The sequence below is a fragment of the Bombus fervidus genome, chromosome 14, assembly GCF_041682495.2.
Source record: "Bombus fervidus isolate BK054 chromosome 14, iyBomFerv1, whole genome shotgun sequence".
In the NCBI taxonomy this organism is placed as follows: domain Eukaryota; kingdom Metazoa; phylum Arthropoda; class Insecta; order Hymenoptera; family Apidae; genus Bombus; species Bombus fervidus.
The window spans coordinates 4180156-4207845 of NC_091530.1; the positions used below are offsets into that span (position 1 = coordinate 4180156).

General features: G+C 36.8%; 1 protein-coding gene across 12 annotated transcripts in view; it reads right to left on the reverse strand.

The window, feature by feature from the left end:
- Positions 1-27690, reverse strand: part of Mp (collagen XV/XVIII-type protein multiplexin) — a 346829-nt gene that overhangs the window by 66068 nt on the left and 253071 nt on the right. For 8 of the 12 annotated variants that reach the window (XM_072017339.1, XM_072017338.1, XM_072017336.1 and 5 more), the window contains exon 6: positions 1192-1263. The exons of 2 other annotated variants lie outside the window; for them this stretch is intronic. In XM_072017339.1, coding sequence (XP_071873440.1) covers positions 1192-1263 — 72 coding nt within the window. Of the gene's footprint in view, positions 1-1191; positions 1562-5379; positions 5918-27690 lie in introns of those variants that run through there. 2 more of the 12 variants (XM_072017343.1, XM_072017342.1) reach the window with 2 other exon arrangements.

Consider the following 27690-nt stretch of genomic DNA (forward strand, 5'->3'; position numbering starts at 1 on the left):
TGATTAATTACGATTTTGAAGGATTTATGGAATCGGGACAGCGAGAAAAATAATAATATATGCGTATTTAAATTTTATTATCTTTTATTATTTATCGATGGTTTTGCTATTTAACGTTTGCTTTATTTAATTTGAATTTTATCGATCGAGGAAGATCCATTGACATTTCGGTTAAATGGTTTGATTTGTTGCTGAAAGACTGGTTGATTTATCGAAGAAATTATTAATCTGTGCTTTAGGACCTGACTTGATCGTTCTTGACGCGGATTTTCTTAAAATAATTAATTATCGAATTACTCTGGAACACAGACCGAGTAATAAATTCGTTTCATGTCTCGATCAAGTACGAAAACCGATCGATTTTCTTCGAAGATTTATCGAGAATCGAAGCGTCGGAGATCAAGATGATTGAGTCGACTATACCTCGTCCCTGTGCCACCTGTGTATACGCACATCGATAGCGGCATTATTCCCGGAGAATGCTCGTGCCGCTTCATAAATCGCTCGATTTATCGTTGCTGACTCACCGGGTTCCATTCGCGGTGCATCGCTACCCCTTGGGGCTATCCTGTTGGACCCCGATGACCTACGGCCTATGGGATACTTGGACAATTTTCTTGGACCTCTGACGAGCTTTTTCTTTCCCCCTTTTTGTTTTCGTTCCAACGGTAATTATTTTAGCGGGGATACTGTTTTTCTAACGAATCGTATCTCGGCGAGAGTACGTCATAGCGAGAAATTGTTAAAGTCGTACGAAGAGACTTTCCATTTTCTATTTTACTCTTTCTCAACTCGCAGGTTGAGTATCTTTATAATATGAACGTGACAAGATTCTTTGGATAAGCAAAGGTATGGAATTAAAGATCGAAGAAAGTTCAGAGAAGGCTAACTCTATATCCAATATTAAAAAATTACAAACGAAACCTGATCAAATGAAGTTGGAAAAACGTAAAAGGAGGTATGAGAAAGCAAATATTAACGAATGAAATATAGAAAATAACATCTTCGTATAAAGTTCATAACGGAACGAAAGATTTCTTTAATTTGTTATCGAGGAATTTCTTTCTCAGACCTCCAGAAGTCACAAATATTTCTAACTAAACATAGACACAATCCAAAATTCTACCGTACGTTAACATTAAAGAAACAGAATTTAACTATCGATATTATTAAAATTGCATGTGTACTCACGTTGAAGTCGGCCGTGCATTTTACCAAATCCGCTGGATGTCCGGAATAGAGCTTCAAGGATTGCAGTAGACCCTTTAAATAAACAATCAGGAAATAGTAGACGATTGCACGGCACACATGATTCGTCATGTCTCTTTTCGAACCTCGTCCGATCCTCCTTCTCGCTGTTCACGACGAAACGCTATGGTCACAGTTCTCGACGATTACACTTTTCAACGTAAAAGTCACTTCTTTTAAATAAACACGAAAAATCGATCCGAGCTTTTTGACAACTTTATATCTTATCTATACGTTTTCGACATAAAACAACGGAGTACTTCGCTCTATAAAACGTTAATAATTCACGAGGTTTAAATAAGTATCGCTTCTTCTGTCAGAATAATCTTGTCGTTTATGTATAAAGCGCTAGTAATTGTAAAATCAGAAAATCAAATTACTGCACTTTTTCGAGGATAAATCATGTCTCGAATATAATAATAGAGTATATGAAAAATTTCGTTAAGAAGAAAGTTGTACACAGCTAATATTAAAAAAGTTGTACATAAAAAATTGTACATTATATATATTCTTATGTACTCTCCGTATATCTCTGTATATTCTTAAAGAAGTAAAAACAGTCAATGTTCTCTTTATCATAAACGATAAATTATCAGCCACGCCTCGTAGACGAAACATCAATTTCTAAGATTAACATTTCCTAAACAAGAAACGTTGGAAAATTTCATTGGGGAGAGAAGAAACTTTCCAAGTTTTGGCTTATTTCTATATAAGAAGCTGCTTCCTCGCTTGGTTTTAACGTTAATCGATCGTCACTGATGCACGTCACCTGACAGAAACATCCTGGAAGCCCTGAACGACAACGGAATCCACTTCTGCCCGTCCCTGTTGGATAATACGCTTATCAATCGCGCGAATTGAATTCGCGAGGTAGCTATTTATGAGCTGCCGGAACGGGTAATCGCGAGAAAATGCACAATATTTTTACGATGACGAATTCGGTCGCGTGATTCGGATTCATCGGTGTGATAAATTCCGGTGCCGCGTGTTTCACGATTTATTTCGCGACAAATCTGGATTATGCATCGCGACCGCTCGCTCGCAATCGCGTCGACGTTTACATCAGGATGAAAGCTCTTCTACGTGGATCCACAAATAATTTTTTGTCGCCGATAAACTTGCGCTTTCTCGCGTTCTTTATAAATCGCGCGGCGTGAAAGCAGTAAATTAACTGTCGGTTCGACAGTGGTGGATCGGTTCCAAAGAAATAACTCCACTCGCCACAAAGTGGAGTACTTGGTCCAGAAAACTGTCGCAACATTATCGTCTCTGCCTTAATAAATTTAAACTTGCTTACGAATGAAAACCACGAGCGACGAATATTATATAAGCGAGTAACAATATTCTCTGTCGTCTTTTATGGCAGAGTAATTTAAACGTTCAATACGTTGTCGATCAATTTTATGAAACGTAAGATTTCGTCACGTTTTTGGACACTGAAAGACGTATATTGCTTATTTATAAAATAAAAAAGCGACAGGAACGTTCGTAAATAAAATAAATATTTTCTGAAACATTATTTGTGCCGTCAGGGTATTGAATAGTCGCGCTAAAAAAAGTTTGCAAATTCCATTGATCTTTGAAAAAAGATAACTTTAGGAATAAGTAAAAATGCAACACCTTGCCTTCTTTGTTTTAAAATGTTTGGAAGCTTAAAATGTTTGGCCGGCTTTATAAGCCGAATACTCCACCGTGCGATGTGAAAAAACAAGCTCGTGTGCCAAAAATGATGGAAAAACGCGTAAACGGGTACAGTTTCGATTCGAGATGCGTGAACGAGTACCAACTTAAAAAGGGAAAAATTGGGAAAAATGATTTTTGCGCGCGCTCAACGTATAAATCCGCGCGATTTATCCATCAACTTTTCAACGGAACACGACAATCTTGTTCGGACTGTAATTAACCGGCAACCCGGTGGATTGACTAACAATTTAGACTCTTGGAAAATATCCACGAGCAACTTTTGCAAAGCATGTCCGTGTCCCGGCTCATTCGGTTCCCCTTTTTTCTTTTTTCTTTTTTGTTTTGGCTTGAAACTTTGATTGAAAGTTTCGCATCGACGAGAACGCGCAGCTTTTCCCTCACGATCGTGAAAGCGATCGAATAAATTCGTGTAAGAGTTATTCTATCGCGTTTTTCTTGCACTGTCTACCTTTTCGGAGCTTTTGGTTTTTGCGAAGAAAAATATACGGCGTGGGTACACGAAACGTTCGTTGGTTGTAAAGGATCACTTTTATGGGTCTCATTTTGACTTTTGATATTTGAAACGATACTATTTCGTGCGTTTTCCGTGTACATTCGTCACAAAAAAAAGGTACAGTTTAATACTTTCCTTTCTCTAAAAATATTAAAATTACAGATAGAATTATTCCATTAGTTCATTTCGCGTTACATTACATTTTATTATTAGAATATTTTTTCGTTTAATCGTTCATTCAACGAATAAATTAATTCCTAAATTAAAACCTTAAATTTTGCGTACAACTAATTTTCCAACGTGAATTTCTCTTCACGTACGTAGCTAAAAGTGATGTTTCCTGTTCCTAAATCCGATTTTTATCCGAACGAGTTACAAAATATTCTTTTAATCGCGGATGTGAGATAGAAATGTCGAAAGTGCACGATCTTAGCTGTTCCGGTTGCCTAAACAAAGTGGAGTTTTAACATCAAACTACGTAACATTCGTATCCTATAATTTTATCATTTCGTTATTCCCATCACATATTTTACCAATATCTCTACAATTTTTCCTATTAAAACTACTAATTAAATCAACAAGACTCTTTTTCTCTCTCTCTCTCTCTCTCTCTATGAAAGCAAAAACACCAATCTAGACTTCCTCTGTGAAGAATCAACCCTCAAGACCATCGCGTAAATATTTCGTAGATACGTAACAAACTTCCACAACGCGCAATTGTCGCAGAGTCACGGAAAAGAACAGCGAAGGATAGGGAAAAAAAAAAAAAAAACGGGAATCCACGATTTATCCACGGTCGACAAACGAATTCAGCGCGTTTTATCCGCGAAAAAAGAAAGCGACGCGGTGGAACGTCGCATCGATCATTCGGAAAGCGTTCGCGGGGATCGATCGATCTTCCCAAATGGTTCGCGGTAACGCGCGCGTTACGACGCGAGTTTTTACACCCTCCTCTTGGTACGTACAAGGTTTTTTTTGCAGGTTAGTCGTCGCGCGGCTGCTACATCGCGGATTTTTTCAGTCGGAAAAATCCTCCTCCTCCGTACTCCTCTCTCCTCCTCGCCCGCCCAAGTGGATTTGCCCAGGTAAAAAGTCGTTCTCGCGTCCCGCTACGCTGCTGGAAACGCTCGATCGCGGTTTCCTCGACACCGATTAAACCGGCCGCAGGATTCAAGTACGCGCGCGCGTTAAACGCGACTTAAAACTGCGATCGCGCGGTCCGCGAAATTTAATGCCGGACTTAGGAGATTAGCCGGCTTGGTAATTTTTAAAATACCAACGCCGCCGGCTGTTAACCCGTTCCGGTTCGAATTAATTCTCCTCGAAATGAATTTTCCCGCGACCCTCTTGCTGGTTGCGCGCCGCGTGAAATGTTTCGCCGTCGGCCGTGAACGCGCTGAATTTTTGTTCCTTTTCTTCCGGTTTCGGTTCGTCTAATTTCTGTTGCAGCGATTATGAGAAGGGTTCATGACAGCGAAACGTGCTGATGTTGCGGACGGAATTGGTGGTTTGTTATAGGAGATTTCTTGCTTTCTTTGTTATGGTAATGATGAAATGAAGGCGTTGTGGAAAGAAATTCTTTCAGAGGTTTCAAACGGAGGTACTGAGAGGGGATGATTATAGCGTTTGGGTGGTATGATGTGGTCGGTTTAGACGTCGATAACTCGCGGTTACGGTGAGATTGCTGAAATATATGTGTTATATACTAAGTAAGAATTTTTGTGACGAATTTCGTTGCTTTCAATGTCTCTATCGCTTCTCGAGATACGAGAGAACTTCATTTATGAAAGTTACGCGGTTCGGAGGCTATCGTAGCCTGTTAGTAACAAATCTTTCCCTTCGTTGGAAATAAATTATGTAGCTTCTAAAATCAAATTAGATAACGAAATAATCCAAAGAAAAATAATCTGCTTGTTTCAAATAAATCAACGCACCATTGTTGAAAATGTGAGCAAATAAAATTATATATCGTTCAAACGACCATTTTTCAAACGTTTTCTTCAAATAATATCCAAACTCCTATTACACACACTATTCGCAACAGCACCGTTCAATCTTCTAAAACTCGCGGCGATATAACAATCGAAAGAAATCTAATCCGTCGATCAGAAACTCTGTCAGAATATCAAAAGTTCCATTAACAGAACGATGGAATCAAAACTGGATTTACGTAAAAATCGCAAAGCACCGTACAGATAAAACGCGAAACCACTTCTCCAACTAAATATTTCATCGTGTGAAATATGGTCGTTAAAAATCGATGTTCTCACCGAGGAAAGAGACAACGGTTCCACGATTCTGTCGATGGACTCGCGTGGCAGGAACCGCGAGCGATTCTAGCGGAAACGTTTCGGTGAAAAATCACGGGCGAAAGTTTGAACGGTCGAACAGCGAGGTAACGGACTAATCGGATGGAAAACGGGCACTTCCGGTCGCGTCTCGACCGATCGTTTCGTTCGAGATGAACGCGGATGACTGTTCTACCACGCTAGACGTCACGAGACCCACCGGCGAAGAATCAGAGAGAGGGGAGAAGTGGTTCTTCCGTCTGGTCCCGTAGCCGTAGCTCGTTTTACGCTTCACGATTTTTGTCCGCAGAAAGGAAGCATCAACAAACAACGCGTGCCACGGATGAGGCAACGGGTGATTTATAAAGGAAGAATTACGTGCTGGCTTACTTTGTTTCATGCGAATTTTCGTTATTTAGAGAATCTGCAAATTTTACCGCGTACAGTCCCTTTGAGAAAATTATATGAAAGATTCAGAGGTCAGCCAGTACGAGTTTCATTTCATTAAGAATTCCCTTATACCGTGTAAATGCCATTTCAATGGATTTAGTCTAACGGGTCTAATTTATCTGCGATAGCCTACAATTTGCTCATTGTTATTAAATGCGCGTAAGTGAGAAAAAATATTTTGGAACTTTGTTTAGGAGAAAAGAGAGATCAACAAAGAATATTGTAACGATAGATGGAAAGACAGACGAATTGTAATTATATCGCGATAATTTCGAAATACTTCCATTTGGTAAAACATTATCGAAAATTGCGATAGTGTACGTAAATTGATTTGATATTGTACATTACCGTTCTAATATTTGATAGTTTCCAGGCAATTTCGATGACTAATTTACAGAAATTTGATATTTTAATTACTCGGTACAATACGTTAAATACTATGTGTGTATCGTGTTAAATATTATGCGTGTATTATATTAAAACCGTTCGATATCTGCATTTCACGTAATAACTTTGCAATTGCAAGCTAGATTAATATTTGTGTGTAACCTTTTCCCAGAATGTAGCGATACAACGTCGAAAGAATCATTTCCATTTCTATAATCAACTGTCAGTTGTCCGAAAAATGCCATCGTTCCATTGCCCCACCAAAAGTTCCATAATATAATTCCTAATATTTAATTTATGCAAACTTGATCTATTTCCTAGAATCCGTTTAATAGTTCAAACCAAGCATATTAACTAAAAACTATCACCACTATTTATACTATGTATTGTTTAGATTCCATAGATTCCCGTCCTAGATTTATCAATCCTCCAGCAAACGTCAATTTTATTTATTCGCGAGTGTTAAACGTTTATGGAATCCGCTATGTAAACGAATAAATAAAGAGGTAAAAATTGTCTCTTTCGACGTTGTAAATATCCCAACAAATAAAAAACTTTTTATATTTCGTTTCCCAATTTCGATCGGAAGCCGATAGCGAGCCGTGTTTGCGCAGCCATATATTTAGCAGCATTAAATCACTCGTGACCCGTATCAATTAAAGATTAGCGATATATGTAGTTGTGTTTCGTTCCACCGCTACGTTTCGTTCTAGCGCTTCATTCCGTTCTATTCGCGTTCCGTCTTCGAGCGTTTTGGATACAATGAACTTGCACTACACCCTACTCGAAACATTTATTCTCAACTACGATAAAGGAAGTTTGACGCGATGTTTATTCTTAAGCAGACATTCGAGGAAGAATATGCAAACTTACTATTGATTCTGAATTTAATTTACTTGTTCTACTCGGGCCGTGTTGGATTCATTTGCATTTAAATGGAGCAAGCGACAACACACGCTTATGCGGCGAGCCTTTTTTTAAAACGAGATTCCTTGGCTTATGATCGAAGCGTAAATAGGCGCTAATACGTAATCCATACGCTTCTTTTAAACGCTTCTACGTTCTCCTTTTTACCATTGTTTTATCATTTTTTTTTTTTTTTTGTACTATCTTCGATCAGCTTCCAGTATGAATAAAAACACAACTTGTTTGGGTTAGCAAATATATCGATAGGAATATAAGATTATTAATTATCAATTATTCAGTGTAGTAATGTCAACCTAATATGCGCGTATAAAACTTATTAACTTGAATCGTGTTTGGCTTATTGGGCTGCATTTATCGAGAATGAAATATCTACATTTAATGTAACGCGTAATTGACCGAACAACATTATCTCAAATGGTATTTACGAGAGAACAGGAAATAAATCATCCTTATCTGCGGCATGTTACGCGTGAAAATATTAACATACCAAAATTTCGACAACGATTTAGTGCCTCATGAATATTCAAAATGTGACAATAATAATCTTTTTCAGATCTTGTTCCTTGTACTAGAATCGACTACTACGGACACGAATAGCCACATAAAATATGTGCGTAAGTTCACGTAAATGTTTGCTCGTCGTTTCGCGACGATAGGAATATAGAAAAATTAATTGCCAGCATCTTTTTCGTAAAGGGTAAATTTTAGACAAAAAATAGATGAGAGGAAAGTTATAATAATTAATCGGTAAAGAAATTGTAGTAGGAAAAAAAAGAAGAAAAACAGCATGCTCTGAATACCTAAGCGAGTTTCTCTAATCCTTTTTCCCTGCAATTTAGCATCGCGATTCAACCCCCTTTCGTCTACAATTACTTCCTCGTTGCGCGTGTTTCTCGGCGCATCGCGGTCGTGAGTCGCCTCTTAAAAGCCAAGTCGCGATTATTTCATTCCGACGAAGAGTTAACCAAGAACAGCGAGACGTCCGGCAAATTTTAATCCCCACGGGTCCGTCGGCGCAAAAACGAAAGGCGGATCGTCGGAATACGCTTAATTTTCCGGATTTATTAGAGCGTGATAAGAAATCGAGTTAACGCTTTTCTAAGCGGCTCGCGGGCTTCCGAGAGGGATTAAATATTTGGTAGAATTTTCGGCGTCCGCCTTCTGCGTCCTGTTCGTCACGTTTTATATATAGAAGCGACCGCAAACGCCCACTTCAAAGATGAACAGAAGCGCCACTAGCTCGCCCATCCTATTCAGGCGTCTGCATCATTTTACAAGTTTACATTTCAATTTATTGGCCGTGTCAACAAAAATTTATCTCTAGTTTGCAAATTTCTCATCTTTCTCGGTCTTCGATATTTTTTTTTTTTTTTTTCTAGTAAAGAATTCCCGTGAAAAAATATCTTCTTGCAAAAAGATCTTTTCAAGGATATTATTATTTCTTACATTATGAAAAAGATGTGTTTAGAAAGGTGACGAAAGTAGACATTTCATGTCCGACGTGACTTTGAGGTTTCAGAATTTTTTAATGTCGTGAAACAGGTAATAATCTAAGTTGTTCGACGTTGAAAGTTGTTGTTAGTACACATTGTTAGTACGTGTTGATAAATTAACAGTCCAGAAGTCACGTTGATCAACTGTATAAATTGAAAAATGGGAAAAAGCAATCGTGTTACAAACACTGTTCTCTAAACTTACTTTTCAACTCGCTGCTATTTATACAATTTTCCTGGAATAATCTGACGAAAGTAATCCATTTGCTTCTGGAAAATCGAACATTCATCGTGTAGTCGTTTAAAGAAATTGAAGGATTAATAAAAAGTGGTGTTTATCAATCTGATTTCCGAGAGGCTCAGATGTTAATCGCTCGATTATTTCCAAGTTACGATTTAGTATGTTACAATTTATATAATTTAGTTTGCATTTAAATTCGATCGCAAGTATTTCGTACTCTTCGTTTATATTTTCTACGATAAAAAGGTACTTCGGTTATCGACAAGTTTCCTCTATTTAGAAGCAAAAGGCAATTTTGCATTTTCACGTGTATTCGTGTTAACTGTAGCATAAAAATTGCAAGCGTCAAACGATGGGGAAAATTAAAATATTAACATATATTGGATCGCTATTTGGCAAACATTCATATTCCGCTGCTTCCCTTGTAAAATATTTATTCCGGCTACTGTAAAATTATGGCCTTTATCGAACAATATAAAATTTTCATACACATATTAAAATTGTTGAAATTACTTTCGTTGCGATTTCAATATAGCCAATTACGCATATATCTTTATTTTCCAATTATTTATTTGCTTTAAATGCATCATAAACTCCTCTGAAACAAATTATCATAAAATAAATAAAATACGTCGCGAAACGATATATTTCAATCAACAGTAATCAACTTTATCTTTCAAACATTTTCTATTTCAGAACGAAATTTGAAACGATTAGATTTCGACGGTATCTACTTAAGACGAAGTACGTCCGATCTTTCTGCTACAACTGGCAAAGTTCAGCATTAGTCTTTTCATGATTAATCTCTTATCGTGAAAGAAACACTCTACAGATGAAACTTCTACTCGAAAATTGAAAGTTACCCTCTTACGATCTAGAGCTTAAAACAAGTAACATATTCCCTTTCATCGTTCGTCTTTTCCATCTTCGCTAACCTTCCACCATAGATCGAAGCAATAAACGTTGTAATTTTACCTTCTACGATTAAAAAAATATTAACTATACCCGTTTCCTTCATTAACAATCTTCCTTAATTTCGAAATTTATACACAAGATTCGAGTCGTCAAACTGAAATACTATTCGTTTCTAATAATCTTTTTAAAGCTTCTAGTTTAAAAAATACGAATCGGAGCAGATTCTTTTGCACGAGCCGCAAGAGGATAACCGTAACGCGAAAGGACGCGACAAAATATCGCAACCAGCTCATGCAGAAGCGTATCGCGGTTCTCGATTTGCGAACATTTGTTCGCCACTCGTAAATGTATAATTCGCGAGTAAACGAAACCGCGGCTTTTAATGGATTCCCATTGTTCTGGCCGCGTTCGAGCGCAAACAATGCACGACCATTTTCAGTTCTGGCCTTGCTCCCCGTACTTCCATCGCGATCGAAAATTCGCGCCATCCTCCATCACCAGTTTCGATATTCGGCCACTTTTGCCCTGTATACAGTTTGTTGAAATGATGTCCGTTTAAATCTGGTTCGATTTGCGCTTCCATGCTATGCGATCATCGAGACCGATTCAATTCGCCAATTTTGTTATCGAACCAGCTCCGGCTAATTTCCTCGTGAAACGCATTGTAAACGGTACTGCTTCAAAGGGATCTGGGTCAACGCACATAAGTATTTGCATACGTATATTTGCATATATTTAGAGGCCACTGTGACGTGTATTTTTGCCATCGTAGGTACACACCATCTCCGCTAAGTGTCCCGTCATTTTGCTCGATTTGCAATGACGATATACGAATGAAATTTATCAAAACTAATGAATCAACGTCTAGGAAATTTTATTAAAAAATTTTAAAAGAAGGTCTTTCTCGGATCAATAGCTTAGAAATTAAACGATATAAGAACAATAAGGAGCTCGTTGATCGATAGAACCGTTGCATAACGTGATTTGTTAATTATAAGCGTTAATTTCGCTGTTTTACATGTATATTACCTTTTTAAAAATCAATTCCATCATACTAATCTGTACTCCATCGTATCGTAGTAATAGTGAAAGGCAAAATTATTGTAGTTTCTTTATTTATAATTGTATAATAAAATTACATATATTGCCAGGCATAGGCAAGTGTCTAAAGACTTTTCAGTGATAAGGTACGTGGATCGACGAGCGAAGGTATACACGATGGACGAATTTTCGAAAACGATAGAAATAAAGCTACGAAACTACGAACGTCGCTTATTTTGTTGAGCTTCCAACGTCTAGACTCTAACAAGTTAAGTTTGAACTTTGGATTTAAAGTTTTGAAGTAAACTCGAAACTTAACGGTCTGCTTTGGATTTAACTTTAAACTTGAAACTTTACGAGGAGGAGTTTTAATTGATGTGAAAATAATTTGGCGACGGTGATAGATGCGAGTATGTTTCTAAGGATTTAATATCCTCCACCCTCTACAAATTTCTATGATACGATCAATTAGAAACTCTAGTACGAATTTACGGCGTAATTTTTTGAAACCGGAGATTTCCCTTCGAAAAGAAAAATATTATAAACGACATACAGTAAGTTTTCCTTCTTTCACTTTCCTATCGATGAAGATTATTAATGTCAACGTCGCTACGTCTTTTACGTTACCTTCTTTATCGCGAGAACATCTTCCAAGTTGGAGGAAAACACGAAAGAATCATTTTTAACGTGTTGAATTTCTCGTTTTCATTTTATACTTGAGATGTCTTTAAGATATGTTTCTTCAAAAATGGCAGGCTTCTGCGTTCTTTTAAGAGTGTACTATATTGGGATCTAAATATTCGAAGGTGATATCGAGGTTTAAAGGAATTCGATGTTTAACGATGAAATTTTAAATCCGTTGATGCGTCACGCGTTTATATTTCGACATTCGCAGTTGAATTTTTCTATTCCATTTTTTATTTGGCGACGAGTTCTCGTATGCATAGTTAAGTATTTTAATCACGTATTGTGGACACGTTTGGCATATTTTAATAAGCGGAATTCACTAGAGAGAAACGTACCGTATTACATTTAATAAGGTGATAATGAGATGACATGTTTTGAAATGGCTAAAATATGTAAATGAAATTTTCTTGCAGAAACACGGTCGTTTGGACCTCGCAACTAATAGGATTTTCTTATAGCGTTTATTAATTCACGAAGAAATTATTTTCTGAAATAAATCTGAAACTTTTTACAAGGTAACGAGCAAAGTAGCAAGAATTAAAATTTTATACAAAAAGCTCTCCAACAAAGTAGCATTGAAATGTACCTATATATATATGTATATATCCGCAATCGCATTACTTAGGTTTCAACCTTTGACTTAAGGTATCAAGATCTTTCTTCTAATAATAATTTTCCTTTCAGCAAAGGGATCTTGAATTTCTTGAATAAAAATTTTAAAGATAGAATGTAATAATAATACCCATAAAATAAGATTGCTATTTGTTACATAAGATAAAATTACACTTTTTATATTAAATAATTGGAAGAACTGTATTTATAATATTTGTTACTGTACTTTACAGATTATCGCTATATTTACTTGAACAGGTTATCGATTAATTAAACGATAAATATCAACATTTGGTAAAACCAATGTTAAATTTTAGTACATTATGTCTTTTTTTTTTCAAGGACATTAGATATCTTTCTATTATCAAAAATCGATTAAGAAGAAGTGCGTTTCACAGCTTAAAAAGAATTCCATCTTTTTTTTATTTCAGACAAATGCAGGAAATCTTTAATATTCTAAAGGAATCGCATTATAAATTATCCTACTGATTAAATATCGAATTATACCGAATGAAAAGAAACAACAATACGAGATCGAACAATTGTTCATATCTGCATATATATTTCCCAAATGTGAAAGGGAAGAAAATTATGTTTTACCTGATAATACTATGTTTCCATACAGTTAAACATCATCGAGTTTAGGCATTTAGAACAGATTGATATAAAACATTAACCTGATTCATTCGGACAGCAGCGTGACAAGCCGTTCGCGAAATTTAACGAATTTCATCCTGTTGTATCGCGGGAATCGGTTTAACATCGGGAATAAAATTGTCATTTAATTCGGTGTTGTCGGTGTCATCGATTAATTCGTTTATAAATCGATGCGCCTGTCGAAACGCTGGGAAATGAACGAGATTTAATTGCGAAGTGGAGTCGAGTAAATTTTCACGATTAAAAGTACAACCCTCCCCCGTGTAATTGTAACACGTCGCTCCAATTTGTTTTTCACGTTTCCGTGAAACGATTCGTGTCGATCATCCGACCCTAACCACCGATTATTAGGCCGCTCATGAAACAGGCTAATTAGTCGTATATGTACGCAATTTGTTAGTCGTGTTTTCCATGCGTTCTTATAATTTGCAAATGGTTTTAATCGAATGTTCGGCATTAAACCATAAATGCAATTTTTGTTAATAGTAAATTTTAATTCTAACTCGTTCGACTTTTAAGAACGATATTTCTTTAACTTGTGGTTCATTTTTGATATTAAAATTAAACGACGAGTAAAGTACAAAACTTGTAAAAAAAAAAAAAAGAAAAAAAGAAAGCAAAAAAGATTCAAAGTGAAAGATACATGAAAGATAGATTTGTGTCAAGCAAATATTTTCTATATGCTAAATGCCATCTCTTTGTCAGACATTAATTAAACAATATTTTAATAACAGTATTGCATTATTTACAAAATGTTGAATACCGTTAAAGCTACGATATCTGCCTGGTAAAAAGCATGATCAATTATCGTTAGGATCAATAATTACATACAGTGTAGCGTAGTAAAAAAAACAAAGATATCTGGTGGAAATATTTTTAAGCAAGTACGCGTTACGATACATCAAAAGCTTTTTCTGTTAATGTTTTCGTCCTATCAGACATCTGTTTTCTGTTATTTCGACGCCCTCTTTTTTCTGAATTTCCAGCGATTTAACTGTTTTACAACTGATACAGCCAGCATCTGTAACAATTAGTCGTAATGTATATATTTAAGAACTTCCTTAGACTGTGCGTTCTTCCTTTTTAATCAAACTCAATTATATCTATAATTCAATCGCGTCTTTAATTATTGTTCTTGCTTTAAATTCGCTTAATTCAATATAATGTTTTAATAACAGTAATTTAGATTCAAATTTGGATAAGAGTTTATTTGAGTGCCTTAATTAATTTCTCCATTTATTGGATTTTTTAAAAATAATTCTAACATTCGAAATAATTCGGAGAGCGACCTAGATTCCGATGAATTTCTCGATATTTCATATTCAAATACGACTTTTATTTTATTTAAAAAGCAGGGGAAATTAATGGCTTTCACCGCCGAATAAAATATACCTAACGATCGCGCGTAGAGAAAAGGAACATTTGGCAAATTCTCTGCTCGGAGGAATAACAAAGAAAGCCGCTGGTAAATATCCTAAGCTTTCCCTTTCGTCTAAATTGCAAAAGCTAATAATTGTCGTATGTACAAGAGTTGTTTAGTACGGTATATAAAATAGAATAAAGTAAAGTTTAGCATTGACGTATTTGGACGAAGTGCTTTTTACATGAAACAATACACGTGTAATTTCATTATCTATCAATTATTTATCCACGTAAAAAAATCGAACATTCAAAGATACAAGAAGAAGCACATTTTCTCCGATCATACTCAACCATCTATCTTATTCCATTCACACAGATCCTTCACAAACGATCGTTTAACCACAGCCCCTCGGCAACAAAGCAATCGAGTAACATTCAATCGAACACCTCGAATCCAAACGCGCTCTAAAGAACAATTAAAACCGAATTGAGCGAACAATCTCTTCGCGATCATCGCCGTTCGCTCGATGGATCGTGGAGATCGAATCAAAGAGGGTTTCGTGAGACTAATCGCTCGTGAGCGCGTCCTGAGAGGGTTGAGAAGTTGAACGTGACCCTCGTCTCCGCCACTTTCCACTTCCACTTTTCAATTTTTCTTCGCTTTCCTTCGCTCGTCCCGCCAACATATTTATTTCTACGCATAGCTCGCAAAAGTATTTCGACGATTATCATAGGACTCTTTTACCTGTATAGGCATTGCGTGTGCGTCGTATAAAACATTTCGAAATTCCATTGGCAAGAAAAAAAAAAAAAAAACAAAACTGTCACGATTACATTATTGTTGGTCAAGTTTCAAACCTGTCTAAAAATATAAAAGTTACTGTAAACGTATCACGTGATATATTTTTATACAGGATATTCCGGGGAAATGGAACAAGCTATAAATCCGAAACGATAAAGGATAGAAAAGAATTTCATCAATGATGCACGATTCGATGTGTCTCGGATGTGTCCATTTTGTAAACGGTAGTGTTTTACAGCTTCAAACGTAATACGTTTTCTCATAGATCCCAGTTGCGTGTCACATCCTCCATAATATATTTTATATATTACACGCGATATATGCATCTTCAGATTGCTTTCAAATTTAATCGATAGAAACACGTCGCTCTTACTTTGCAACAACGCTAATAAAATTTGAAAATGTTTCCTACAACACACATATAATATATGTATTCGCGGTTCGATGTCTACGAGTTCGAATACTTTCTTTTTGCTAGCAAAAATTGTTGTTCGTCCGACAACGTCGTCACACAGAAACAAAGCAACAGGCGCGGCTATCTTAACCTGATTCGAACGAGCTACGATAGGGACAAAACCTTCTCCGCCACGTAATGCAGGTTTATACGTTGCGCTATAGGAATGGCTGCGGTAATATTGTCGTTACGATGAACAGTCGCAACACGCAGAGTGGAGGCTGCGTTTGACAAGGGGTACTACGCGGATTATTATTGACCACGAACGCATAATAAGCTTCGGCGAGCTTATTTCGTGCACCGTAAGGCTACGCACGCCCGGTCAACCGGGGATAACTATCTCGATCGGATCGATATCTTGTACAAAGAGAAAGCCTGTGCATTCGATAGCGCGTACGGGCCAGGTGAATTCGCGATTGCTCGATCGGAACGTGCCGCGGTGGAGGTGGCGAACGATAGCAAGAAGCGGAGAATAATGGGGGAATTGCATGGTTCGAAGATCCCGAATCGGTGATCGTTAGTGGTTGGTCGGAAGATGCGAGTTTTGCTGCGTTATGATGCGTGCACTGCGAAACAATTCGACCTAGATACGTATAGCGATTGACGAAAGTGTTTGAATATCTACTACGAGTAGACCGCGACTTTTTGCGCATTTATAGGAAATTCGAAGATGTAAAAATGCACAGAGTATGCAAAACTGTATGGGATATCATGATATCGTAATATCACAGTATGGAATATTTGAATTTCTGTCTAGATTCCATTTTCTAAATTATATTCATAAAAATTATGAATTCGCATAAATACTCGCACTCTAATTATGGAAATCCTTCTGGAATATATTATGTGTTTTGTGAGAGACATTTTGGAGTTTCATTAGCATGTTGGTAAAGTTTGAAATAAATATGCTGATGTATGTAGAAATTGTGACGTATTTGGCAATGAGTTCCTCGAAGAAATTTTTAGACCTCTGCGGTATTCAATGTGTTGTCAGAAAGAGAATATTAATTACGGATATTAATAAAATGGAGCAAGTTTCCCGTGAATGTTAAACATTTTTTACTGATTTTTCATTGAAATACAAGGATTTTGTTCTTTTTGGGAAACTGTAACTCTTTTTATTGTTCAACGTTAAATTGTTCATTTTAATCGATGCATCTAGTGTCCAAGTGCAAGCGATATTTTGTACAAAATATGCAATAAATAATTCTCCCCGAATGTTATAAAATATTTGTTATTTTTATAGTTATTTTTTGAACAAGTTAATATATTATACAAGGCCTTTCTGATGTTAAACCAAATAATTGAAAAATGTTTCTAAAACATCAAACGTGCACGAGTATACATGCGTATATCCGTTTGATTAAAAATAACCTCCATTTAGAAACCACGTGCAGTACTATAAAAATACAAATTCATTTTTACGATTCCCAAACGGGAGCCGTGGTAGTAAATGGGTTGAAACAAAAACTGGAAGGTATAGACACAGGGTCCGTACATCTTTATCTGTCCGCCATACTTCTCTTCTCCTATAAAATCCACTCTCATCCTAACATTCTCTACAAACACAAACAAACTTTCCCTCTTTAAAATCTTTGAAAAATTCGCAATACACGCATAAGAGACATTCGTGTACTATCCGTACGGATAAATATTTTCGTGTATTTTAGTTTCTTTTAAACATCGAATATCCTAAAATTGAAATCCTTCTTTTACGTTTTTCCATAAAAAAATTACACCGTCTATTTTTAAGCTTGCATTTAGTAGAACTACTTAATCTTTCTCGACGCATCTTCCTTGTACTTTATTCTTCTTAATTCTAACTTTATTCTATATTTAGCCTCAACGAAATATTTTATCATATTTTTAAGCGAGAAAACACAGATATGTGTTCGATATTTCGAGAACATGTCTCAATTCTTCGTCTTCGATAAAGCAAAAACTGGCAACTCTCATAGGGCATATAGCGAAACGTGGTTGAAACTGCTTAAGGTTTAGGCTACTGCGTATTATACGATTAATTTAAAAGTGAAAGTCTGGTATTTGCATTTAAATGATTGAAAAATTCAATTAAAAACAGACAATAACGCACGATAATGTTAAAAAGTTATATTTATTACAATTAAATCTTTCCGTTGTTTTTGTAATTTCTGTACATCGTTAGATCGTCAAACCCACTTTGCTCCACTTGGTCCATTCGATTTTACGCGATTCCTTAACGAGACCCGAGCGTCCAAAACGAAATAGACCCGGAAGAATGCGTCGCAAATGAACAAGCCCGCGCTGTCGGCTCTCGAACTATTCCGCGGGGGTGCTGACGGTAATTAAACGACGTTTAAAATTAGCGTCCGCGTAATCGTCGTCAACCAGTTAGTATGTAATTAGGACAGAGGTAATCATAACGCAATTGCAATGTTTCTCGGCTTGCTATTTGCGTTCAGATTTCGTATCCCCTTACGACGTCGTCTAAGAAACGTTGAATCCCATGGGGAGGGGTTAAATGGACGGTAAAAGGTTAATGGCTCGTAACGTTTACCAGGTGTTTCGTTGCTTTCGCAGTACCATCCATTTTTCCACCATACTGGAAACGCACCTACTGGCTTGGCAAGGCAGACCAGGCTGGTTTCGCATGGTCGAAAATTCTTGACCAAATAAAAGCTCTGGCCGCAACTGCGGGACGAAGAGTAAAAGGCTAGCTGCCCCTCTTTCTATGGAGTTCGAGAATCGTAACAACCTTCGTTTCGTTCGTTCAACTATTTTACTTCGCTGCTTCTGCACTTTGTTCTGCCATGGGAATTATCGTCGACCATCCTTTGCTATCTTCTTTCTTTTCTTCTCTCTCTTTTACTCGTCCCTCTAGTTGCTCGAAGGATAGATATCTTTTCCCCTTATAACGTGAAACGGAGGATGGAACGGGACAGAAACTACCGGCAGCATTGTTGTCGATTGATAATTAGCGGGGAGCTGGTCTTTGGGGAAATTTACAATTAAAGTCTTCACGGTGGATGGGCTCGGAGACTGGGTGGGGAAGGAACAAAGTCTCTGATTAAGGGAAACTCTCTTTTCCGCTTGCCTCGTACGTCGAGTTCGCTTATTCCTATCTACCTGGAACAGCGCGATTCGAAGTATTTACGGACGCTCGCTCGAGTGTTCAATTTTAAATGACCGAGGATATTCCGTAATAGGATCGTATCGATTTGTATCACGCGTAAAGTTTACTATAAACTTGTATCATTTTGATCTACGTTCACCTCTTGCTTTCCTTTCTTATTTAACATTTGAAACTTTAATCCAAGATACGCTTATTTTTGTTATTTTTTGAACTCTTGGAAGGAAAATATCTGCCGTATAACTTTTTAACGAGATAGAATGAAAAGATGTTTTACGTAAATTTAATTAAGTTCGGTAACAACTATTCGCAAATAATTCCAGTTAACCCCCCATTACGAACTTTTGAAACAATCTAACAAAATTATATATTTGTACGTATATAAGTTTCAGTCTTTTGAGGAGGAGAAGGACTACACAGTAGTCTTTAGCTTTATCGTTATCCGTATCGAAGGATGATTATAATTTTCTTTTTCGCAAATTCTTCGTTAAGCTGTCACTCGAATTAGCGATCTTGCATTTATTGTATCACGTCAAAGATCGGATGTTTACTAATATAAGTAAAGTTGCTAATTATCTGCTACTCATCCAGCGAGGAAAGTTTCTTTTACGATGTAACGATATGCTAGAGTTTTATCTACGTTATGTCATTAGATACCTTCTTCTACTGCACTTCTCTAGCTTAGTTAACAAGGTATCTGCATTTCTCTTTCTCACCAAATGCGATACTTATAAACGAAGAAACTCCGATTACGAAGTAAAAGAGATTCTATCAAGTTCGAGAATGAAATATCGTTCTATTCGTTCGATTTTATCTTCTTGAATTCCATTTAATTACCAGTGAAATTTCTACGATATATTTTTCTTCCTATTAAAATATATCTATTACTGTTTTCTTTACGTCTACTATTAAATACATCTTTATCACAATGCGATCCTAAATTATACAAAAATATGAGAAATAGGAGAGAACTAGAGAGAAGAACGAAATACAGGAGCGCTTTAATTCGGCAGAATTTAGTAATTAAGATGGAAACGAGATATTCTGGAAAAAGAAAGTCGATATACTTCGAATTTACCGTAAAAACCGATGAAATAGCGGCGTTGGTGATTTCTACAATCGCGGCTGACAGGAGACGTTTGTATTCGCCGTGATATCCGATATTCTTCGGCCGCAACCTTTTAAAACGTAGGAGTTGCATTTACGGAAATCTGACGCAAGCCCCGCGAAAATCGTTAAAGATGGGAAATGTGGGAAAACCAGGTAGGAAGGAAGGAAGAGAAAATGCGAAAGTCAAGAGAGTGCAATCGCGCGGCAAATTAATATCTTTTCTCGGCGAAATTGCTCCAGCGGCGGCGGAATAACGAAATTGTAATTTCTGCGCGTGAAATTCGAGCGTAAATAACGATAAGAATGAAATCGCAGTAGCGTGGCGAATTTGAACGCGGGTATTATAGTAATTTGTACCTGTCCTTTTTCCATATAATAGCAATCGCGACACCCGTTACTGGATATTACCTTTTTATTTTCGTGATATCTTTATCGCGTGCAGTTATACAAGCGTGAAAGCTTAACGCGTTTTTCATCGCGATCCTAGACCCGATAAGCCTATATTTATTCTTGTTGCTCGAGTTTTTGCAGAACTGATTAATGAATCGCACGGTAACCTATTCATTTCAGCTAACAAACTTTTATTTTTTGGTTCTTGTAATAACGAAGAAATCAAATTTACGAGTTTCGTCCGAGATATCAGATTGTAGTAACAGGTAGATTATATAATACTATAATTGATAAATAACATTCTAGCTCTTTAAGCGTCTCCCATATTTCGTCCATCGATCAGTCAGATCTTTTTCTTAAGTTGTTACGTTTAATGTTCATTTAGCTGCGTACATATTCGTTCGAACTTTCTGTTCGTACATCGAAAACAAAACGTTGTTTTGTTCAAAGATTCTTGGCTTATGTAATCTGTATTAGGTACATGTGAAACGACTATAAATTTTACATATTTATATCTCTGATCGCTCTCTGTCGATCTCTGTTGAAGTAACTATTTCAAGAAAAACTCTACATCTTTATCTATGTACATCCGTGACCTGGATATCGCTATTACGCAGAAAATAGAATTTAGCGAAACAAAAATATTCTAAATAAGGAGAGGTGCATATTATTGTGCCCTTGAATATAAATTGTTTTGAGTTACAAGATCTAAGAACAAAGGAACTGATAAATAGATTTCTATTTATGTTCCTTGTAGGCTTTAGCTAAAGCTATAAGGTTAACTTTTTTGGTAATGTCCTTTTGCTATAAATATATGAACGTGCCCTCTATCGATTCTATTGTATTGTAACACTATGAGAGTGAGGATCTGGATCAGCATAAACTTATACTTATACTTAAATATATTTTTCTATTACAATCAGTCAACCTTAACAATATACAAACATGAATTTGCATAAATATTCGTAACGCACCTATGTGAATTATATTTAACGTTACATTGCTGTTTCCTACGATTTTCAATAACGAACAGAGTCATCGATAGTGAGACGCAGAACGATTCTTGCACACGAAATCGTACAACTAGGTAGCTTTCGAAGTACCTTTGACATACGAAACGAATCGATATCATTAAAAATTTTACAGGCAATTTCATTCGAGCTCTCAATTCTCTTACTGGAAAGTTTCCTTTGCGAAACCGCGATCCGTATCTATCGGATTTTCAGTAGCGAGACTTCCGATTCGAAGAACGCGGCCAAAGGACAGAACCGGATGTGTCGAGCCATCGGTCGCGAAATTATCGTCCATATCGAGATAAAGAGGCTAGATGAGTTTCCGAACAGTTCGGTTCGAAACTTTAATTCGGTTCCGATAAATTCGATCGCCGATCATTCATTTTCGATATAATCGTCGATCTTTCTTTTCCGCTTTTCCAATCGAGAGCGAACGATTCGCGATGGTTATTCGATGAGACGATCGTCTATTATTCGACGCGCTTTTTGTTCATCTTGTCGTTCGAGTACTTATCACGTTAAACGGAAAATTGGATTAAACACCGAAATGCATTACGTAATTCATTTGATAACGAATACGTTTATAATTAAGCGGACACATGAGCTCATTAAAAGCAACGTAATGACTACTGCTGTTGATAACGGGACGTAATTGGCAACGTGATTATTTGTCTTAATTATTTCAAAACCCGATTAAATTGGATTACGATCGTTTACGGCGTTTACGCGGCGCGTTTTACTCCAACTGGTCGCGAGTAATGCGCTGCTTTTACTCCTTTTTCGAAGCGGACGCACGAATAATTATTAAATAATCATGATTGAACGCGAGATTTAATGTAATGAGATTGTTGTCACTTAATATGTAATTGTATTTTTAATATCGGATTTATTTTACTGAAATATCAAACACAATTTTCTTAACCTGTTCGACACGAACACCGTTTATAGCGCATTCGTTTTATCACACTTTTCATCTCATTTATAGTTTCTTTGTATAAGAAATATACCTCAGGATCTTCTACTTCATTCGGTACCATATCCAATGTTCTTCATTCGGGATACATCGATTCGGCTTAACTCGCGTTATGGAAAAATTAATATTTGAAATACGAAGTAAACGATCTTCTCCTATGGGCATATTTAAAAAGTTAAATCTCTGAAACAAGGTAAGGCTATGTTGCGTCTTTTTTCAATTACATTATATTCGTTTTTATATAATTACATTATATACCTTCTTTCGATTATTACAACGGTAAGATTCTACCATATGGCGAATAATTAACAAACGTGATGTTATCAAATTTTCCATTCGATATCCTAATCTCTGGTCTAACACTGTCATATCACAAGTAGGCTATCGAGTATCAACGATCAAAACCTATTCTTGTATCGAAACTACGTCAGTCCCAAAGCGGTGTATGTCGGCTGATCAGTTAACGATTTCATTACACAAACTGGACGTGCTTTCTCGTAGTAGCGGATCTAGCAGGCAGCATCTCTCGGCGGATTCGCAACCGACCAACTTCCGGAACATCTGAAATCCCTCGGAAACAATGCTCTCTATCTCACATCTGTGGGACTATTGTTTTCGATCGGTGGAAAAGCCCGCGTAGAAGAAGAAAGAGGAAAAGCAGAAAAGAGGATAGGAAAGAAAAGAAAAAGGGTAGAGGGGAGCATGGTTCGAACGGTATCGCGTGTGGAAACAGCTCTAATTAAAGGGAGCAGTCTGGCCGACCTGGCACAAAAGCCGAAACGAAGAGAGAAACGCGGAGAGAACGTTGGAACTTCGATTCGGTTCGCGTATCGAAAGGATTGAGATAAAGACGAGTCTTTCGTTCGGCTTAGATTCTCCTTTTCTGCCATGTTGAAACACTCGTGACGCTTTTCTTTCGGCTCCATCCTTTTTTTCCCGCTTTTCATCTCACGGTTAGGTCAGAACCGCTCTCTTATCTCTGCTATTTTCTTCGTTTCCTCTCACACCTTCCTTTCCTTTCGTTCGTAGCATGCTTTAACCATCGTGTTTATTAAATAAATATTGTGCTCATCCGTCTGTATACTTTAACTTAATTTTTATTACCCGAGCTATGCGTTTATTAACTCTTGAAATCCTTCTTATTATTAAAATTCTTAAATACGCGATTCGTACGAAATTCGTTGAAATGAGATCAAGATCGGAATTTAAATGCTCGAAACAGGTTCTACAGAGAGATAGGATTTGTCGAAAAATATATCATTCTTATAAATGAAAGTTATAATATATTTTTCTCTAGCTCTAATAAAAATTGGATGGACTGCTACAGAAGTTTCTTTAAAGAAGATGTATTTTCATCAACGCTTCAAAGTACGACGTTATTAGCGGATTCGCTTGGCAAGTAATTCTACGCACTAAGGTTTGAACGTCGATCGATTACCAATGAAAATAACCAGACCATTCCTCAAGTGATTACGTCCTTATCCCAGGACAGTTTACTTTAATTTTCACTTCTCTTTCCAACGAACGATTTATTAAGTTACATAGACTCGTTAATCGTTTGCCGAAACGAGAGCGAAATTGGGACATAAAAATTCGAAGATCGTATAGCAGAGCTAACAGAGTGTTGGAATTAGGGCAAGAGTGGTTACGAGCAATTGCTTTCAAGATAGGTTCAAGCAGGATTTGATTAGTTTATTAGAGGAATGAACGTGTGAGAGGAACGAGTAATTAATTGATCCGTTTGTACGTTCTTCATAAATTTGAACGGCAATTTTGCCAACGCTCGGAGTTTTTTTGAAGCACCTTCGAATTCGGCGGGTACAAGAGTTTCGCCTGAACTGAAAGTTCAAGTGTTTTAACGCTCGGAAATCGAACAGCTAAAAATTGTGAAATTCCGGGGCTCCGAGTTTTAGTTAATAAGCGTACTTAATAATGCTTCTTCAACAGCGTTTCGTTTTTCATCGATCTATCGCAGCACGCGAATATTCTATAATTAACGCAACATGTTTAAGATACTCTTAAAAAGCGCGATACTTTAGAATGTTTTTAATAATTCGTCTTAAATTTACTTTTCCGTGCTTCCAACATTCAATTATCTTTATTTTAAACGTAGTCTTGCGATGGAAATGACGTAGCGAGGTTGTAGATCAAAGTACTAAAACGATTTACATCTACGTTTATCGATGTGAAGGATCCTTCAAGTGGAAATAAGTCGAATTTCAGGTTGCATTATATCGTGCTGTATTACCACAATGTTACAACACAATGAAAAGATTTTTAGGGTAAATGATAATTGGCCCAAGTAACAAAAACATAAAGGAACAACTTCTCCAACGGGCAACGATGTAAATTTGTTTTTGCCATTTACCATCGTTTAGCGCTTGAAACCTATTTATTTCTAAATTTAACAATTTCCATCATAATTTACAGTCGGACTAAACTTACAAACTTAAAACGTTACTAAATCAAAGATACAAAGTTCAGGACTTTTTTTACAGAATTTCCGAAAGCTCTCGATGCCTAAGCGGTTAAAATCATCTTTGTTGAACGTGATACGACGTTCCATTAGCGCCGATTAAAGCGTGTCGTAATTTTGCAAATTCTGCTGCGTCTATGTGTCTCGTACTCCCTTGCCGAACTATGCTAAACTCAATATGGAAGCGTTGGTCAGCGATGGAAGCTGCTTCAGTGTATTTTTTTCTTTTTTACTACTCTGCTACGCAACGTGCGTATCTCCACGGAGAAAACCGGGTTACGGGGTTTCAATTGTCATTCATGCTGAACGCGTTTTACGCGGCGCGCTTTCCAGCTTGATATTCCGGAAACTAATTGACGGGGCAGCTTGAAACGAATTGTATTGTTCGTAGCATGGGAGTTCTCCTTTGTCGCAGGGGATAACGTGTTTTGTAAATTCCGAGATTTTATTTCGTTCTACGTTCAGCACGCACACGCGTGCGTCTCGTATTCGAGTCAGCACGTACATTTAGCACATTCAGTGGACACAGGACCAGCCGCGAGACACGAAATTAAAATTTAGGAAATTTAGAGAAAGGGTTTTTACTATGGTTGATAAATAAAACACGTATCGCAATGTCTTTGTTGGAGAGGCGATACAGCTTGTAAAACGTGTTCTTTTTTTTTTTTAAGTTATCATTATGGAAAAGTTTCTTCGAGGTTCTTCTCTCCGGTCATAAAGTAAAAACGATAAAAGAGGAAATTGTTTAGCCTGTTCTTTTTTTTCTATGAAATATTACATATCGGTTTATTACCGATAAATTCTGATTAATAAAGTAACAGTATTCGATATTGATTGATATAGATGTGAAGAAGAAGAGAAAGATGTTTGACCTAATTGTTTAGCGGAGAAGTAAAAATTTGCGCATTCGTAGCTTTATCATAGGCGATATGATAATGCTTCGACCATTGTACTCGAAGACAAATCCGTCGATAATTATTAGCAATAAACCGACAAAGGATTAAATATTACTGAAGTTTCCGCTTGAAGACAATTGCGACGTTTAAATTAAAATTCGAGCCTGTATTATTCTTTAGTCTCATCAATTGGCAATCCTCTTCTATTTGGATAAATATTACCGTGTTTAATCATATTAAGGTTAAAATGAATTCTTCGCACGAACAGATTTCATTCCCATTGCGATTAACCATGGAATTAATTCTCTGAAAAGTGGGCAACATTTTACAAAGCTGTCCTACCCAATGGCTGTTCAACCTTTAATTTATACCACTTGGAGCTAAATATTATATATGTATACATTAACGACCAGGGAAGAAGGAAAAACGGTTCCAATTGAATCCTTCCGATATTGAAAACGTACTCGCTGTAGTTTCCCACGTTTACGCTAGAACTATCGATAGTTAACACGAAGCTATTTCTACCAAAACCAGTGAAAATTACTGGTAGTATATTTTTGGTATAATTAATCCATCTGCGACCATGATCCCTAAACGAGGGTTGCCACGTTTATAAAATTGTAGAAACAGTCATTTTGTCTGGTGTGATATTTCTAGCGTTAGCATCTAGCGATCTAGCGATCGATCCGCAATTTTACTGATAACTGATATCGTCATATCGAATGATACGCAGTTAAAGTTTTAAAAACGTGTGGCAAGTTGTAAAAAACGAGGAAAAACGAGGTTAATTGGGGTTCGATAAACAGATTGCAGGCCCTTTTACACTTTGACAAGTATCAGTCATTTTGTCTGGTATTGGTGTAAGTAGTTTTGATACAAAGTTATTTTAAGTTTGAATATATAAAAAAGAAACTAAAATTCATTATATTATTCTTTTATTTATCGTTGCGAAAGTCATTACATCATTGCGGGGAAAAAATATAACATGAAGTAGGAATTTTAAGATAAAATTATAAAACCGTGGTAGTTTTAATGTTAAATCTATTATCATAGGACATTTTTAAGCAGAACGTACGAAACCAGATAAGTCAATAATATAATTCTTAAACATTGTGTACGTTCGTATTGTCGTATCAAGCGTGGACCATATTTTGAAATATATCTTCTAGCTATTTGCGATAAAAATGTATGGACTTGTTACTCGCGCGTCTAGCTATCGTTTGCACAAAGTTCATTGTAATTTAAGGTGGAGTCGTGTTCGACAAACGCGAACAAAGCGTATTTATTTGACACGTAACTCGCGGATTTGGAAAGCGTCACGAAACAGGGGCGTGACAAAGTTATCGCGGTTTCGAAGCTTGCGCCTTCGTTTCGTTACGAATGGCCGCAATTCTCCGCACTCCAGATGCTCCGCCGATACTAGACTGATTTATCCATTTCCTCCCGGTCTTTTGCTCCCTTTTTAAACCGCAATTCGACGAAGATGCCACGCTTCCATCCGCGTGAAAAACCGTCGGCTCTCCGCCCGGGAATAAATGTTACCCGGCCGTTCCGTGGCATCCAGGGATTACGGGGCGTGTTCTCTGCTTTTTATTTTTCCACGCGAATCGCCGTTCCAACGAAAATTCCAACGCGGCCCTCTGACTTTTCTATCTTTTCAATCGCTTTTATCCTACCATCGTTTCTCAGCATTTGGAACATCGAAAAGGTGGTCGAATGTTAAGACAGTTCTGGCAGTGAAATTTCGTATTAATACCGTGACTAGATCTATGGAAAGTTATTAGAGTAACTTTTAATCTTTGGTAAATTGTTATAAAATCTATAGACCATTGTTTTTGTAATAATAGCATCGTCAGAGAATTTAAGGCTTTTATAACTCTCACGAGTTACAAGTTACGAGAATTAAAAAATATTTTTGCGTAACATCGTCAAGTTTGATTATAGAACAAATGAAACTTTAGG